Here is a 17,692-nt window from a genome sequence, read left to right as displayed (position 1 = left end):
TGAGCCAAAATGGTACGTGAACCTCATCTGTTGCTGATTACATCTGCAGTCGGCTAGGAGGCGTGACTGCTGCAATGAATGATGTTTGACTTAATTGGCTGGTGCTAAAACGAGAGAGTGCAACATAGAACAGCCCAAGCAGCTCAGCATACCTTGTCTCAGCACTCACAGCTCAGCCCAGGCCTTTGGAGATACAGAAAGAAATCACCCCAGGGAAAGTTGTTGGAACCCAGAGGCCTGGAGAGAAGGCCAGCAGAGAACATCCTGTGCCGTCCCACGTAAGAAAGAACCTCAGTGGAAAGTTAGCTGCCTTTCCTCTGAAGAACTAACAAAATAAATCCCCTTTTATTAAAAGCCAATCCATCTCTGATGTGTCGCATTCTGGCAGCTAGCAAACTAGAACAGTATTATACAAGCAATAAGGTCAATGAACTTTAAATACAATCATGTTGAACAAATAATCCAGATTCAAAATGAAAAATATTGTATTATCTTGATGATAGGAAATAAATTATGCAAATTTATAGAGTCTGGAGCTAGAATACAATATAATTGAAGCTAGATTGGGGTAGGAACTAGGAAGTTAATGCTTGAATGAAACCAAAACAGGATAGAATAGGACAACTATAGGTTCCTGGTTTCCTGTCCAACTCTAAAACAGTTAATAAACAACAGGAAGTCCCTAGATTCTTATCTAGCGCCAAAGGAATTCATTCAAACTGCAAACTCCTAAAAGAAAGAATTCCCACTAAAGCCCAGAAACCTCCTAAAATCATTAAAACCTACCCAAAACCATAAAAACTTGTAAAATCATGGGCCCAAAGCAGATTTTTGGTTAATAACAGAAAGCCTGGGGTTATAAAGATTGTTAAACTTTTGCTCAAAGACAAATTTTGGATACATGATGGGCTGGCCACAAGCATTAATAATTACCTCTTCCTGAAACAATGCTAGCCCTGTAAGCACCTGGTTAGCATAAACCATGTAAGCACCTAGTATTCAAAGGTCATTGTGTGTTCTAGTTTGCTAGCTGCCAGAATGCAATATACCAGAAATGGAATGGCTTTTAAAAAGGGGAATTGAATAAATTGCTAGTTTACAGTTCTAAGGCCAAGAAAATGTCCCAATTAAAGCAAGTCTATAGAAATGTCCAATCTAAGGCATCCAGGGAAAGATACCTTGGTTCAAGAAGGCTGATGACATTCAACATTTCTCTCTCAACTGGAAGGGCACATGGTGAACATGGCAGTGTCTGTTGGCTTTCTCGTGGCTCTACAAAAAGAGACTCTCTCCAAAATGTTTCCTCTTTTAAAGGATTAATGGGTGGAGTTGTGACTCCATAGAAGCTATCTGATCAAAAGTTACCCCCTGCAATTGGGTGGGTCACATCTCCACGGGAACAATCAAAATGCTCCCATCCAGCAATATTGAATGAGGATTAAAGGGTATGGCTTTTCTGGGGCTCACCACAGATTTAAACTGGCACACTATGGAACTGGTTACCAATGAAACCTTTCTATAAAACAAGATAACCCAATCCACTTGGTGGGTGTTTCTCCCTTGAACACATCCGTGTTAATTTCTCTAACATGTACTTTCTCTCTCTCTCTCTTTAATAAACTTTACTACATATTACTACTGGCCCACTTGTTATCTGAATTTTTTCAGCAATGAGACTATCGAACCTGGACAGGGCTCAGCACACACTGTTTACAGTACAGAATTTCTGTTTGGAGTGAGGGAAGAGTTTTGGTAACTGATGCTAGTAATGGTAGCACAACATTGTGAACATAATCAACCACACTGAGATGTGCACTTAAATGTGGTTAAAAGGAGAAATTTCAGGTTATACATGTTACCAGAATAAAAACTCAGAAAAGCACAGAACTACCCCTAAAGAGTGGGATAGAAAGATCAAAGGTGATGGTGGCGTTATACAGAGAAGATAGGATTTAACAAATGAGTATGATTGCTGAATCATTATATTGATATTTCTTTTAGTCTCCAGCATCTTATTAGCTAGAAGTGAAAACCTAAAATTGTGGAACTGTAACCCATACCAAACTCTGAAATCTGTTCTACAACTAATTGATGTGCTGTGCTTTGAAATTTATTGCCTTTTTGTATATTTATCTTTCAGAAAAAAATTAAAAGTCGATTGTGATGAAAAAAAATATTTATTCCCTCTAGCTTCCAATGTTCTGGAGCAGCTAGAAGGAAAACTCTGAGATGATGGTCATGATTCCATGACAACTCTGGGATCTGTCCTGTAACTACTTGTTGAAGAGTGCTGTGAAAATTATTAATTTTTTCTTTCTTTGCTTTGTATATATGTTATATTATGCAATTTTAAAAAGTTTTTAAAAACCCTCAGAACTATACAACACCAACAGTGAACACAAATGTAAACTAAGGACTGTTGTTAATATTATTAATGATATGGTTTCATCAATTGTCAGAAAAGTACCACACTAATACACCCTGTTAATAAGGAAAACTGTGTTTGAAGTAGTGGGGTAAATGGGAGCTCTGTACTTGTATAAATTCTCTATATACCTATAAATTCTCCAAATGAAAAAAAAGAATAACAGATGCACTTCATTTCCTTTTAAAGTTTGCTAGATGTGGCATAAATAAGAATGAATGAACAATAGGCTATTGTCCTTCAAAGGGTTAAAACAGTATTCATACAGATGGAAAAGGAAGAAAATTGGAGACATGCTCAGTAAACTGATTAACCAGAAGTTATCAAATTGGCCACATTTGATAATGTTCCCCAAAGCAGGCCACCTGGGACATTAGGGAAAATGATGGATTCTCCGAGAATTCCAAAAAGATCATTTGTATAGAGTGTCTCTGTGGTGTTTACCGGTGTCTTTTCCTTGGCACTTCCAGTCGAGATTAAGACATGATTACATCACATTTCCACTTTAGAATTGCTCAGTGTGGGTGATGGAAAACCCACCTCTAAAAATAGTTGAGACGATTAAACGAGGTAAAACACATCACCTACTTAGATTATTTGGCAGTTAGTAAGCCTTCATTAAATATCTCATTACTTTCTAATGTCCACACATACATTTTGTTTCATAGCCATTATAGTTAAGCCCAACTCTACGTTATTCAAACCAAAATGTAGAAATAAGCTTTGACTTTTATCTTTCGCTCAACTCTTGCAATTCTTCAGTCATTCATGTTAGTTCTAACTTCCAAGTACATTATCACCTCCACTGCTACCAGCATAGATTACCTGCGCTATTGCAATAGTTTCTCAGATGTTCTCCCTCCTGCCCCATATGACCCTTTTCCAACTGTCTATTCTTAACACAGCAACCAGGATAAACATTTTTAAAGCTGAATTATGTCATTCATCCATGGAGAAGCTCCAAGTGTTTCACAAATAATTCACAGGAAAAATAAAATTACAAAACTTACATGACCTGCATTCCTGTTAGCTCTAAGATTATCTCCAACTGCCTTTTCACCTCCTCACTCCAGTCCCGCCTCTCTCAGCCCCTCTCTGTCCTGGAGCATAGCTGGCACTCACACATTTCAGCAGTTTTGAGGTTATAATCTCCATTCCCTAGGATGTTTTGCCTACTAATATCCTCACAGCTCACTAACTTACAACCTTAAATTCCTTGTTCAACTATTACCGTCTTGATGACACCATCCTCATTTCACAACTAAAGTTGTAACACATCCCCACCATTCCTGATGTCTTCACTGAACTTGGTTTTTAATTTTTTCAATTTTTCCTTTTTTATACTAACGTATGTTCAGCTCAAAATTTCTCATTTTATCCACTTTCAGGTGCACAATTAAGTGATATTAATTATATTCACTGTATTGTACTACCATCACGAACATGCATTGCCTAGTGTTTTTCATCACCCATTCTTAACTGTGCCCATTGAGCAATAACTCCCCGTTCCTTTTTCTCCCTATCATAAATGTCAGGACTGCTATGACAAACACCCCAAAATCACTAGCTACCTCACACAATTTGGAAATAAAAAGGTCAAGATCAAGGCATCACCAAATCCTTGCTTTCTCCTGAGGTCTGTAGCATTCTGGTGCAGGATTGTGGAAATCCTTGGGATTCCTGGTCTTTGTGTCTCTGCCTCCTATCACGTGGGTGTCTTTCACACGTGGTGCCTTCAATTCAACTTTTCTCTGATTTTGGTCTCTGAATTTCCTCTTTTATAGGGTATCCAGATGTACAAACTAAAGCTCACCCTCTTTCAGTTTGACCACAAGCAACAGAAGTTCAAAAGATCTTATTCACAAACGAGTCCACATGATAACTGATAATACGGAGGCACCTATTTACAAATGGGCACCCAGGAATGCGGATGAAGGTTAAGAACATGTCTTTGTCTTCGGGGACATAATTCAATACACCACACTCACCCTCCCTTAGTAAACTGTAATCAATTTTCTTTCTCTATAAATTTATTTATTGTATTTCCTAAAGTCAGATCATACAATATTCTCAGTTTGTGTCTGGCTTATTTCACTCTACATGAAATCTGTAGAATAGTGTTCACAGCAGCATTACCCAAAATTTTCAAAAGGTGGAAGCAACCCAGTTGTCCATCAACAGATGAATAGATAAACAAAACGTGGCATACATACATACAAGGGCATATTATTCAGTTATAAAAAGGAATGAAGTTCTCATACATGCAACAGGGATGACATTATGTTAAGTGAAATAGGCTGTTTTTATATAAAGTGTAAACATCATGATAGCTATTGATTTTTATGCTTTTTTTTCATTTTACACACTATATATAAGCTCTACAATGAAAAAGAATTTTTGCTTCTGATTGGTACATTTGCAGAAATATTCAGGAAAATGGAAAATAATATACAAAAAATAAATGACCAATATACATTTGGCTTTCTCTTAGTTGGAAGTCACTTTTGCTGTTGGGCAGTAAAAAAATAATTCATTTTCACAGTCTAGAATTACCAGGGATTTTAGTCTATCCCCAAAAAGTCTCTTATGAGGAAAAAATACATTTTACATTGATTTAGGAATTCAGTAGTGGGATTGATTGCTCTGTACCTCTCTAATGGATTCTTTTCACAGACACAATCAAATTGGAGGATAAATAAAGCCTAAATCATCGCAATATATTTATATTTTAGCAAATTATCAGACTCACTGTGTTAACTAGCAAATACATTTAAAAAGTCAGCATTCTGGTCTTCTTTACTTTAAAAACTTGGAAGTACATTTACTTTCTATAATTTTAGAAAATAAAAGACAAAGTAATGGTGAAACAAAAAATCTTATTGCTATCCCATTGCTATCTCACAATATGAAAGATACATATTATGATTTATCATGGACTTTTTTGTTTGCATGGGCTACCATTAACTTTTAAATTAACCATTTTAAAATTAACCAAAGCAAAATTCACCAAATTTTGAAACAAACTCAGCTGTAAGGATCCAAGTGGAAATTTTTGTCTAAATCAATAGTTATCATATTACATTTGAGAATTCTTATCTCTTCATTATGGTAGCTGTAACATAAGGAGTTAAAACATATACAAAATGTGACCTCTAATCTTGGTCTAAAATTGTTTTTGTTCTTGAAGGGTGAGCATCTTTCTGATGCAGCATATTCCTTCAGAAAAAGGCACATATGAATTTCAGTGTCATTGGAGGCCATTCACATCTCTTCCAACAGATAAGGCACTTTTCTAACGTGATTAGGAATAATGTTCACAAAATTGAACTGATAGAAATGAGGGTCACTGACAATGCCACGCACTGAGGGTTATGAAAGAATAGAGGAACAATGAATACACCTCAAGTTAAGAGAATTGGTTATGAAGATTATCACAGATTTTCTGTGAACCTGCAGGTTTTGAATCTGTGCATCCTAGAAAAATAGGCAGGGAAGAAAACTTAAGCAGGGGCCAAAGAGAGGAAGAGAACATTGAAAAGGATAGTTTGGAGTATACCATAGACAAGGGCAGACACTGTATTTTGCTACATAAAAAAGCCTCAAAATTTAGTGAGTTAAACAATGATTTATTCACATCACAGTTCTGTTGGTTGGCAATGGGGCTGGGGCTGGGCTCATTGGATGGTGCATCTAGTCTGGCCAAGCTCAGCTGGTATAAGGAAGGGTCACATGCCTCTGAATCACCTACCACATCACCTGGGGACCAGCTGCTGGCTTCCTGGGACATCTTGTTTCTCCTGCATTGACCTCTTATCTTCAGGCATCCTAGTTTAAGCTTGCTCACACAGTGGTCTCAAAGTCCAAGAGATTGAAGGCCTTGGCACAGACCAATTGCCATACAACTTCCAATAAATCTATTAATCAAAGGAATTCACCAGCCCTGCCATGATGTAAGAGGTGGGGAAAGAGACTCCACACTAGAAAAAGTGTGCAAAGTATTTTGGTATTTTTGCAATCTACCGAAATCACCTAAAGAACTTTTCAAGGAGTCATCCCTGGGGCATTGCTAGGAGAATTAAGAACATGAATGGTGAACTGTCACTTGAAAAAGGTAATGCCCTTTCTGCGCAGTATCCCCAGAGCAGATTTCATGTCTCTGTTCCTCAGGCTGTAGATGAAGGGGTTCAGCATGGGAGTCACCACTGTGTACATAATTGAAGCAATTATATCCTCAATTTTGGAATTGTTTGATGAAGAAAAGAAGTAAACAATGGCAAGAGTCCCATAGTACAGAAACACCACGGACAGGTGGGAACCACAGGTGGACAAGGCTTTGCAGATCCTCTTGATGGAGGGGACTCTGAAGATGGTGGCCCCAATGAGTATATAAGAACCTAAAATAGTACTCACTGACAGCAAAAAGATCACTCCTGCCTCAGTAAAGAGGACTAGATAATTGAGGGAGGTGTCCGAGCAGCTTAAGTTCAAAAGGGTCGTGAGGGCACAGAAGTAGTGGGGGATGGTGTTGTCAGCACAGAAGGACAGGTGGACCAGGAGCAGGGTGTGCAGCAGGGCATGGGCACAGGAGCACAACCAGGACCCAGCCACCAACGAGACACACAGCTCCTCCCGCATGATGGTGGCATAGTGCAGCGGGTGACAGATGGCCACGTACCTGTCATAAGCCATCACTGCAAGAAGAAAACAATCAACACAAGCAAACAACATATAAAAATACAACTGGGAAATGCACTCCACATAGGGAATGGTTTTATGATTAGTTAGCATATCCATCAACATGTTTGGGACAGTGACAGATGAGAAAGTGACATCAGTGAGGGCCAAGTGGCTGAGGAAGAAGTACATGGGAGTGTGGAGGCGAGAGTCCAGCCTGATGAGCAGGATGATGAGCAGGTTCCCCAGCACCGTGGTCAGGTACATGCCCAGGAAGAGGCAGAAGAACCCGCCCTGCTGCTCTGGCCGGATGGGGAGCCCCAGGAGGAGGAATTCAGACACGCTGCTCTGGTTCTCCATCCGCATGCTGCTCTTTTCCTTCTTGGGAATTCAGAAAAGTGGGAAATGTCAAGACATAAAAATAATGAATATGGCTGTAACATTATGGTAATGTCTTTTTAGTATAAAATTATTGATTTTTAGCTACACTTATGTTTATTTCTCATACTGATGATATATGAAATCAGGTCTCTTTCCATTCTGGCTCTAATGATGCATTAAAATTTCACAATAACCAACACAATTTCATTCCATGGAAACCAGGGCACAGTTTTTCTTCATCCAAGGAATACGTACATAACATAAACCTTATCCCAGATAATGCACTAAACACTGAATAGAGAACAAGGTATGCAAATTCCCTCCATCTGTGTTCCAGGCCCTGTGCTGAGTAATGTGTATTTTCTCATAGACGTTGGAAAGTAGGAATAGTTGACCTTCCTTTACTAGTAAGGAAACAGAATCTTAGATTGCTGATATCATTCCCTAAGAGTACAAAAATGTGTAAGGATGAGAAAGAAGTTTGGGTCGAGACTGACTTACAGCAGACACTAAGCTCTTTTGCATCAGAACATGATCCCTGCCCGTTGGCGCAAATACCCAAGGACTTGCCTGCCCATAGAAGACACATGGCCATTGTTGCAAGACAGTTAAGGACATACTTTTACTTTTAGGTATCAACCAGAAACCCCTAAAACACTATATGAATTACATACACACACACAATTTACTGATTTGGGAATTCTAGCCACCTGTGACCAACAATAATTATGTGGTTCAGTCACCTACACAATCATATAAACCCAGCTCATAAATGATGTTTAGGATTGAACACACAACACCCAAGAAACAATACAACACACACAAACACTAAAACTTGTACAGTCACAAGACAAATAGAAAACACATAAAATATACATCACATATGACATATACATAACTCATTCCCTGAGTCTAGACACACAAAATAAGCACACGTATGAACAAACAGAAGTACGCATGTTTTTTTGGTGTGATAAAAAAATACACCAATTGCACTCACATGCCCCTGGACATTAAGACAGCAGAAAATTCACCTGGTCAAACCCTCCCTCCAGGTGAGGCCTTCCAGACCCCCAGGCCTCCACACGCACAGGTGCAGGCAGGCAGAGTGCAAGTCACCTGGGCCCCATTCACTCACATGCAGTGACACGTTCACTACCTACAATTAAACGAATGGCAAGTACAGAAACACAATCAACAAACACACACACACCTCACATACATGCAAATAATCTCATAAATGAACAGAAGATCTCATGCACCCACATCACTGAGTAGACGTTCTGAGCCTCCTCTCCTATGTTGGTTTTAGGAAAAGTCAGAAAACTTGTTCTCCACTTAGGGAGCACTTCAGTCTTCCTCCACATTCCACATTCACTTGGCTATGATGTCCATCCAATGGTAAAAAAGTGGGGATTATTGAAGGAGAGCAGGCCAAATACGTGGGATTAGTAATATGGAGTAAGAGACTCCATCATGCACCCAAGTGCTAACCTTCCTTAATCGAGCCCTGTTTGGAGCCGTGTGTTCTGGGTTAAAAGGGGAAAAGGCAGGCTGTGAGTCAATTACATATCACACACACCATTATTCATACACATACACAGAGATTCACCACACACAGAGACCAAACTAACAAAGAAAATATGCATTCAGTTATATTACATACGCAAGAAAAACCACATAGGCCCATGAGAAATGTATCTGCAGATCTATAATCACACAGATACACCGCGCCAGTGGAAAATTCTCAGCTCACTGTGACCTTTGCCAGTCCTTGGTGAGCTCAGGCACCTTCTGATCCACTTTCCAGAGTCCTCCACTTCTGTTGACGCATGAGAAACAAGAGTGATGAAAGACTCTGTGAGCTCTGACCTCTAGACCTTCCTATGTACGACCTCGAGCTGCAGAGAAATAGGCAGGAGGTTACTTTTACCAACCAGAGAGGAGTCAGATAAAGTCCCTAAGCTCCTGGTGAAGGAAATAACCAAGTAGGCTAATTGCCTGCAATTCTCCCTTGGGAGGAGGCTGGACAGGGACTGGAGGATCTGGGCTCCTAGACTCACCTGAGAGGGTCCTGGAAATTGGGGACACCCTGGGCTGCTCTCTGCCTGCTCAGAGTTCCACCTGGGAAGCAGGAGTGGTCAGTTGTCCTCCTGCCCTGATGTAGTCAGTGAGTGGTGTCAGAGAACACTGGAACTGAGTATGGATACTTCCAGTCTTTGTTTGTTGGCTTTGAACAATTAAAGCAAATTCCCTCAACCTTGTTTCATTAGCTGGAAAGTACTGATATAATAGTATTGTCATCCTGTGTGTGATGATTAATAGTAAACGAATGTAGGGTGCATGGGTAGTTCAGTGGTAGAATTTTCACCTGCCATGTGGGAGACCTGGGATTGACGGTCCATTGCACCTAAAAAAGAAAAATTAAGTGAAATAATATATGCTAAAGTACATAATAATTGCAAAATAAATATTAATTCTCCTTATCATTACCTTTGATTCTTCTGAAAATGTAATTGTATGCATCTAAATCTATAGATATATAATTATTGCTACTGAATTAACAAAATTAGTTGATTATTAAAATCTTCAGAATTTAATAGCAATCCACACCCCCAGTTACAAAAGAGATATAAGCTGTCCAAAAAAACAGCACTTTATGTGATTCAAATTTCAGTAGATCCACCAACCCTATTTTATACCATCTTTGTGGCTCCTCTTGGACTCCACAACAATGGACTCTTTTTTTTTTTTTTTTTTACACAGGCAGGCACCTGGAATCGAACCGGGGTCTCCAGCAGGGCAGGCGAGAACTCTGCCTGCTGAGCCACTGTGGACAGCCCTCAATGGATATTTTTACAGAATTCTTCTAAAGGTTCTTTCTTTTCCACTTGACACAATCCTCAGCAGTCAATCATACATACAGTCTACTCTACTATTTGGGGCATATTTTTTCTCAAGAAATTATAATCACCACCAGGACAAAGCCTGTGTATTTTATTCCTCCCCTCTCCCTTCATACCCAGAGAATAGCACCATCTGGACACATAACAGGGATTCATCAAGTGTCAGATTGAAACCAGCCTGTAACATCCAGAGAGACCACTGAAGATACCCAAAGCGAAGTCCTAGCTCACACATTGCTTTTTTCTCCAATTATGACCTCCTACATAAGGGAAAGAGGAAACTAATAGGGGTTAAGAATACTATTTTAATACAAGCTCTATACAACTTTACATAAAACTAGACTAGTTCATTGAAAATAAATTAGTAAATTAAACAGTTCTACAAATGATCACCCTTAAAATTAAGAAATCAACTAAGAAGTATTAATCATATAGTAAATTTACTACCAGTTCCTAAATGTAACAAACCAAGTGAATGTGTTACTTTAAAAGTTGGCAAAATATCAGCATATTGTACATAGTAAGAAGATTTGAAAAGTTAGCTAAAATCAATAGAATTGATTAGGAAATGCAATTTTCATAAATTAAATTCATTTTAAAGAAGTCTAAAGAAATCCACAACTCATACAAAATCTAAACATCCCTTAAGTGTTGCCATGAAGACCCAATGAACTGTCTTTTAAAAAGCCTTCTTAAATATAAAAACTTACTAAATCTGGAAGTTTACGGCTTTTCCATTTTTAAATATTGTACTCAATTTGCTAAAATTGTATAAGAATATTTGTATTATAGATGTGAGTGAGACTGATAGAGTATCCTTTTCTGGCAGAGTGTATATCTGGTGTATGCATTAAGATAATACCAGCTTCGAAGAATGAGTAGGGAAGAGTCTGAGTTTCCCAGCTGCTAAAATTAATACCATATAATTGGTTGACTTATTGGCTCATATGAGGTTTTGAGGCTAGGAGAAGACAAAAATAGAGGCATCACAAAGGCAACGCTTTCCCCCTGAAAAGTGATGTACTGGGCTGGCTGCTAGATATTCTTGAAGTTCCTTGGCTTTTCTGTCACATGGTGATGTTTTCTTCTTTGTCTTCCAGGTTCCATTCTTGATCTTTCCCATGGCTTTCTCTCACTACTACCAAGTTTCTTCTGCTTATAAAGTGTTCTCCTAGCACAGGTTAAGACCCATCCTCTTTAAGTTGGCCACACCTTACCTAAAATAACATCTTCTAAAGGTTCTTTCCAAAATGGATAAATACCACTGTTAATTAAGATTAAGCATATTTTATCTGGAGAACATAATTCAACCTACCACAGGAAGTATTCATTCCTCTTCAATGTTCTGTAGAAGTTTATGTAGAACTTGTATTATTTCTTCCTTAAATGATTAATAACATTTACCAGCTAGCCATTTTTGCCAGGTTTTTTTTGGCAAGGTTTTAAACGAAAAAGTAAATTTCTTTAATTGATATAGGGCTAATAAAGTTACTTATTATCTTGTTTCTGTTCATGTTTTTTCAGTCTTATTGATGTATAACTGATATACAATAAATTGAAGATATTTAAAGTATAAAATTTGCTAAGTTTTGAAATATGTATATACTAAGGAAACCAACACAATAATCAAGTGAACAAAATATCCAACACCCTGAAATATTTCTTCATTTCACTTTGTAATCCATTCCACCTTCAATTCTCTTTTTTACTCCATCTTCTTTATAACCAGGCAGGTACTGCTCTGCTCTCATTTAATAGAGATTACTTTGACATTTTAGAAATTTACATAAATGGAATCATACAGTATTTACCATTTTTGTCTTATTCTTTTCACTCAGGCTAAATATTTTCATAATTAAGACTATGTAATAGTGGTAAGGTCTAGACAAGAAGGTTAATGTCACAAGTTAGAGAGCTCAGAAATATATCCATTCATTAGTATACACATGATTTATAACATTAGGCTCTGTAGAGCAGTCTTTTCATAAATAGAGGTAAGATAATTGGGAATCCACACAGAAAAATGAAATTGGAGCCCTGCCTCGCACCAAATACAAAAATTAACTCCAGACAAATTATAAACTTATATATGCAAAAGAAAGCTAAAAATACTAAATAATAAAAGATAAAATCTTTGTTTCCCCAAGGTAGAAAAATAGTTCTTAAATAAGACTCAGAAAGTTCTAACCATAAAGGAAAAGAATAATAAAGTACATCAGGTTAAAATTAAATCCTGCTCTGTTTATCAAAAGACATAATATAGTAAAAAGACAGATTAGTAAAAGATATTCAAAATTCATAAAACCTACAGTCATAGTAATTAATATGTAAGAATCCCTAGAAATGAAAGAGGAAAAGTCCAGGAAAAAATGCATATCCATAACTATATGAAAGGATGCTGAATTTTCATTAATAATCAGTGAAATTCAAATTAAGTTATAAGGGGGGCCACTACACTACACAAGCATCGAACAGACAAAAATCAGTAGTCAGAGAACAGATACAAAGGGGTGGAAAGGATGCGGAACAATAAAAATTATATGCTACTGGAAGCATAAATTATGCAATCAGTTTGTAAAATATTTTGTTATAATATACGATAGGTAAGATACATATACTGTATAAATTCCACTCCTAGATATATATTTCAGAAAAACACATATATATGCACAAGAAGAGATCTGTATAAAAATGTTTAATGCAGATATTAAAGTTCTGCAACCTAAAACTGAAAATAACCCAAATGTGCATCTACAGTAGAATGAATAAATTAATTGTATAAATTGTAGTATTTCACAAAATGGATCAATTAGCAGTAACAGTGAATGAAATAGAGACTTTGACATAACAAAATAGATGAACCTCACAAACATGTTAAATGCAAAATTGTCTCATTCACAATATCATCCCCAAATTTAAAATAATAGAGTATAAATCTGTAAGAACTGGGCAGGACCTATATGATGGAAATGGACAAATTTTACTGAAGGACCTAAAATAAGGCCTAAATTTTAAAAAAGAGACATGTTAGTGTCTAGTTGCTAGTTTGAAGACCTGATTTTATAAAGATGCTAATTTTCCTCAAATCAATATATAAATTCAATCCAATTATAGTCAATCACCCAAGAGGATTCTTTATTAAATTTCATAAAATAATAACAACATTCTTCTCTAGAAGAGAAAATGTGCAAGAAAGCAAAGACAATTTTTAAAATGAATCATATTCTACCTAATAAAACAACCTACTGTAAAACTATAGAAACTCAAAGTGTGGTATTGCCATAGGAACAGACAGATAAGTAATCCAAGTAGTGTCTAGAAACAGAACCATACAAAGAATTTAGATTTCCCTAAATACAATTAAGATTGAATGCCCTTTCATATGTTCACAGTTATTCACCTTTCTTCTGTGAATTGTTCATCTAGAGCTTTGACCCATTTTCTTTGGGATGGTTTGTCTCTTTCTTATTGAATCATAGGAGATATACATGGATTCTAGATACTAACCGTGCCAGTTAATTGCTTAGGAGCTCTCATTCCACCCTCTCCCTTCCCCAGCTCTGATCCACATTTCATGGAACGCTGACTCACTTGCCAACTGACTTCTGGGAAGGTTGGACCAATCAGAGATGGGAACAGCAGAGGGCAGAAGTCAGCGCGTTTTGGATGTGTTTCCTCCCTGGCTTCAGACAGCCCTTCCCTCCATGGCGGCAGCTCTCCCCAAACATCCCCACCATCTACTTTGCTCGCTCTGATAGCCCTGGTCTCTAGACTCTGCTAACACCATCCTTTCCTATTGTCTTACCACACTTTTAGGGTGTGTGCCAGTTTGAAACTATTATATACCCAGAAAAGCCATGTTTTAATCCCAATCCAATCTTGTGGAGGTGGCCATTTCTCTTGATCCTGATTCCATAGTGTAGGATGGGACCTTCTGATCAAATTATCACCCACGGAGATGTGAAACATCCAGTTGTGGGTGTGACCTTTTGATTAGACGGAGCTGCGACTTTGCCCATTCAAGGGGAGTCTTGTTTAGTTCACTAGAGTACTTTAAAAGGGATAACACTTTGGAGAAAGCTCAGAGCCATTACAGATGCTTGGAGAACAGTTGCTTCAGAGCTGACTGAGAGACAAATGTTTGGAAATGTTTGAAGCACCAACAAGGAGAATAGATGCCTAGACAAGGGCAGAGCCCAGCAGACACCACCATGTGCCTTCCCATGAGATGTTAAACAAGCCAGAATCCAGAGTTGTGCCTGGAGAAACTAAGTGAAGGCCCACAGGTGCTTAGAGAGGAAACCACTGGCATCAGAAGCTGGATACAATGAAAATAAGGACAAGGACCAGCAGACGCCAGCTATGTGCCTTCCCAGATTGTCAAGGTATCTTTCTTTGGATGCCTTAGTTAGGGCATACTTATGGTCTTAGAACTGTAAACTTGTAACTTACTGAATTCACTTTTTAAAAGCCATTCCATATCTGGTATATTGCATTCCTGCAGCAATAGCAAACTAATACTGATTTTGGTATCAGAGAAGTGGGGTACTGCTGTGGTTTGCAAATACCAACCAAGTTGGAACAGATTTCTAAATGTGTAAGGGGGAAAATTCTGGAAGGATTGTGAGGAGCTTGATAGAGAAGGCCTAGAATGCTTTGGAGAGACTGTTGGTAGAAATGTGGATTCTAAAGATACCTCTGATGAGGCTTTAGACAGAAATGAGGAATATGTCATTGCAAACTTCTTTGTGTATGGAAGGCAGAATATGAGAGTGATGAATCTGGATATTTAGCAGAAGAAATTCCCAAACTAAATGTGGAAAATTCAGTCTGGCTGCTCCTTGTAGCTTATAGTAAAATGTGAAAGGAAAGAGTTGAGTTGAAAATTGAACACTTGCGTACAAAGAAAACTAATGGTCTGGAAAATTCTGGGCTTCCAGAAAGTGAGACCCCAGAGAATAGTGCCCCATGTGAGGACTTAACCAAACATAGAACCAGGCAGCCATAACAGGGGAAGTGAGGATTTGAGATAGAGTTACCCAGAAAGGATTTGTGGGTAGCTCTTATCTCTGATGGACATAATTCCCATGTACTACATAGAAAACTAACAAGAGTGTTATGGCATATCTATAAATGGAACCACTGCCAGTCTGGACTAAAAGGGACAGAAAAGGGACAAATTGAGGGAAAAATAAGTTCAAAAGCAGAATCATGGAAGTTAAGGTCTTACCTTGGCCAGGAGAGTGGACCCACCCATTCACTTGGAGAGGGTAAGTTTATTCCAAAGGCAGAGGGCACACCTTCCACCTCATGCTCAGGAAGAATTTTGCTGCCCCAGGCCTTGGAAAGAGTGGAGCACATAAACCGGGGCTTGGTGGAACCTGGCTGCAACCCCATTGCTCTAGAGGGATTGAGCATGTGCCCTGGAGATGGCAGAGATCCTGGGTGCTGCCCTGAGCTTGGAGAAGGTGGAGCCAAGAGAAGGGTTGTTCCCTCAATGTGCCCAAGTGTTTCAACTCACCACCAAATTTGGAGAAAGGGCAAGGCTGTTGAGTAGGTCCTTGGAAAGGGTGGGTGTGGTAGTTATATTCAAGTGTCAACTTGGACAGGTGAAAATGCCTAGTTCTATTGCTGTGGACATGAGCCAATGGCATGTGAACCTCATCTGTTGCTGATTAGATCTGCAGTCAGCTAGGAGGCGTGCCTGCTGCAATGAATGATGTTTGATTTAATTGGCTGGTGCTTAAATGAGAGAGGTCAATGTAGCACAGCCCAAGCAGCTCAGCATACCTCATCTCAGCACTTGCAGCTCAGTCCAGGCCTTTGGAGATGAAGAAAGAAATCACCCCAGGGAAAGTTGTTAGAACCCAGAGGCCTGGAAAGAAGGCCAGCAGAGATGGCCCTGTGCCTTCCCACATAAGAAAGAACCTCAGTTGAAAGTTAGCTGCCTTTCCTCTGAAGAACTATTTGTTAACTAAATAAATCCCCTTTTATTGAAAGCCAATCCGTCTCTGGTGTGTTGCATTCTGGCAGCTAGCAAACTAGAACAGTGGAACTGCTGTTTTCTAAAGCCCTAAGGATAAATAACTCTCAAACTTTGAAATCCAATGGAGAGTGCCCTATAGATTTTCAGAATTGTTTGGGTCCTGTGACCCATTTTTATTTACCTTTCCATTTCTCCTTATGACAATAAAGACCGTATTCTATGACTACCCCTCCTTTTCATATTGGATGCAGATAATTTGTTCTGAGTTTCTCAGGTCCACAGCCAGAGGAGAATTTCTTGCCTCAAAACAGACCATGCTGTAATTGACCTTGATTAGATTTTGTATTGACTTTGTATGGTATTTGTATTGTTGCTGAAATGGTTTGAGGCTCTTGTGATATTGTAATGGATTGAACATATTTTGTATACGGAAAGAACATCTCTTTTTTTGGGTGTAGTGGTAGAATGTGCTGGTTTGAAACTATTATGTACCCCAGAAAAGCCATTTTTTAATCCTGAACCATCTTGTGAGGGTAGCCATTTCTTTTAATCTTTATTCAGTATTGTAGGGTGAAAACTTTTGATTAGATTATCTCCTATGGAGATGTGGTGTGTTCAATTGTGGGTGTGAACTTTTGCTTAGATGGAGATATGGCTCCACCCATTCAAGGGGGATCTTGATTCGTTTACTAGAGTATTTTAAAAGGGGAGACATTTTGGAGAAACCTAGGATGCAGACAGAGACACAGATGTTTGGAGATGCTTGGAGTGTTGACAGGGAGAGCAGATGCCTAGACTTGGACAGAGTCTGGCAGACATTGCCATGAGCATTCCCATGAGATGCTAAGCAAGCCAGAACCCAGAGTTATGTCCTGGAGGAACCAAGTGAAGGCCCACAGGTGCTTAAAGAGGAAAATACTGGCATCAGAAGTGTAAGCTACGAACTGGGAATAAGGACCAGCAGATGCCAGCCACATGCCCTCCCAGCTGACAGAGGTGTTCTGATGCATCAGCCTTCCTGGAGTGAAAGTAACATCTTGGGGCCTTAATTTGGACATTTTCACAGCCTTAGAATCGCAACTTGCAACTTACTAAATTCCTTTTGTAAAATCCACTCCATTTCTGGTATATTGCTTTCTGGCAGCAATAGCAAAATAATACATGGTGGTAGTGGCTTCTGGCTGTTCCTAATATATGGGTTGGCCGGCCAGTCCCTTTTTATCACCTCATATTTTTTGTCATTTGTGTAAACAACTGCATTATATCAAATTCCCTCTGTTTAAGAGACCTCAAGTGTCTTCCTTTTACAGCTGGACCCTG

General features: G+C 38.7%; 1 protein-coding gene across 1 annotated transcript; it reads right to left on the bottom strand.

Moving 5' to 3' along the window:
• Positions 1-6,523: 6,523 nt before the first annotated feature.
• Positions 6,524-7,465, bottom strand: LOC143659827 (olfactory receptor 1J2-like). The gene has a single exon (XM_077133144.1). It carries the CDS (start codon positions 7,463-7,465, stop codon positions 6,524-6,526), a length of 942 nt encoding a protein of 313 aa, XP_076989259.1.
• Positions 7,466-17,692: the final 10,227 nt, after the last annotated feature.

The sequence above is a fragment of the Tamandua tetradactyla genome, chromosome 2, assembly GCF_023851605.1.
Source record: "Tamandua tetradactyla isolate mTamTet1 chromosome 2, mTamTet1.pri, whole genome shotgun sequence".
Classification (NCBI taxonomy): Eukaryota; Metazoa; Chordata; class Mammalia; order Pilosa; family Myrmecophagidae; genus Tamandua; species Tamandua tetradactyla.
This window is presented reverse-complemented; position numbering and strand designations above follow the sequence as displayed.

What these genes read in the sequence shown, in the direction of transcription:
- LOC143659827 (XM_077133144.1), bottom strand. Translation starts at nt 7,465, where the DNA reads ATGCGGATGGAGAACCAGAGCAGCGTGTCTGAATTCCTCCTCCTGGGG.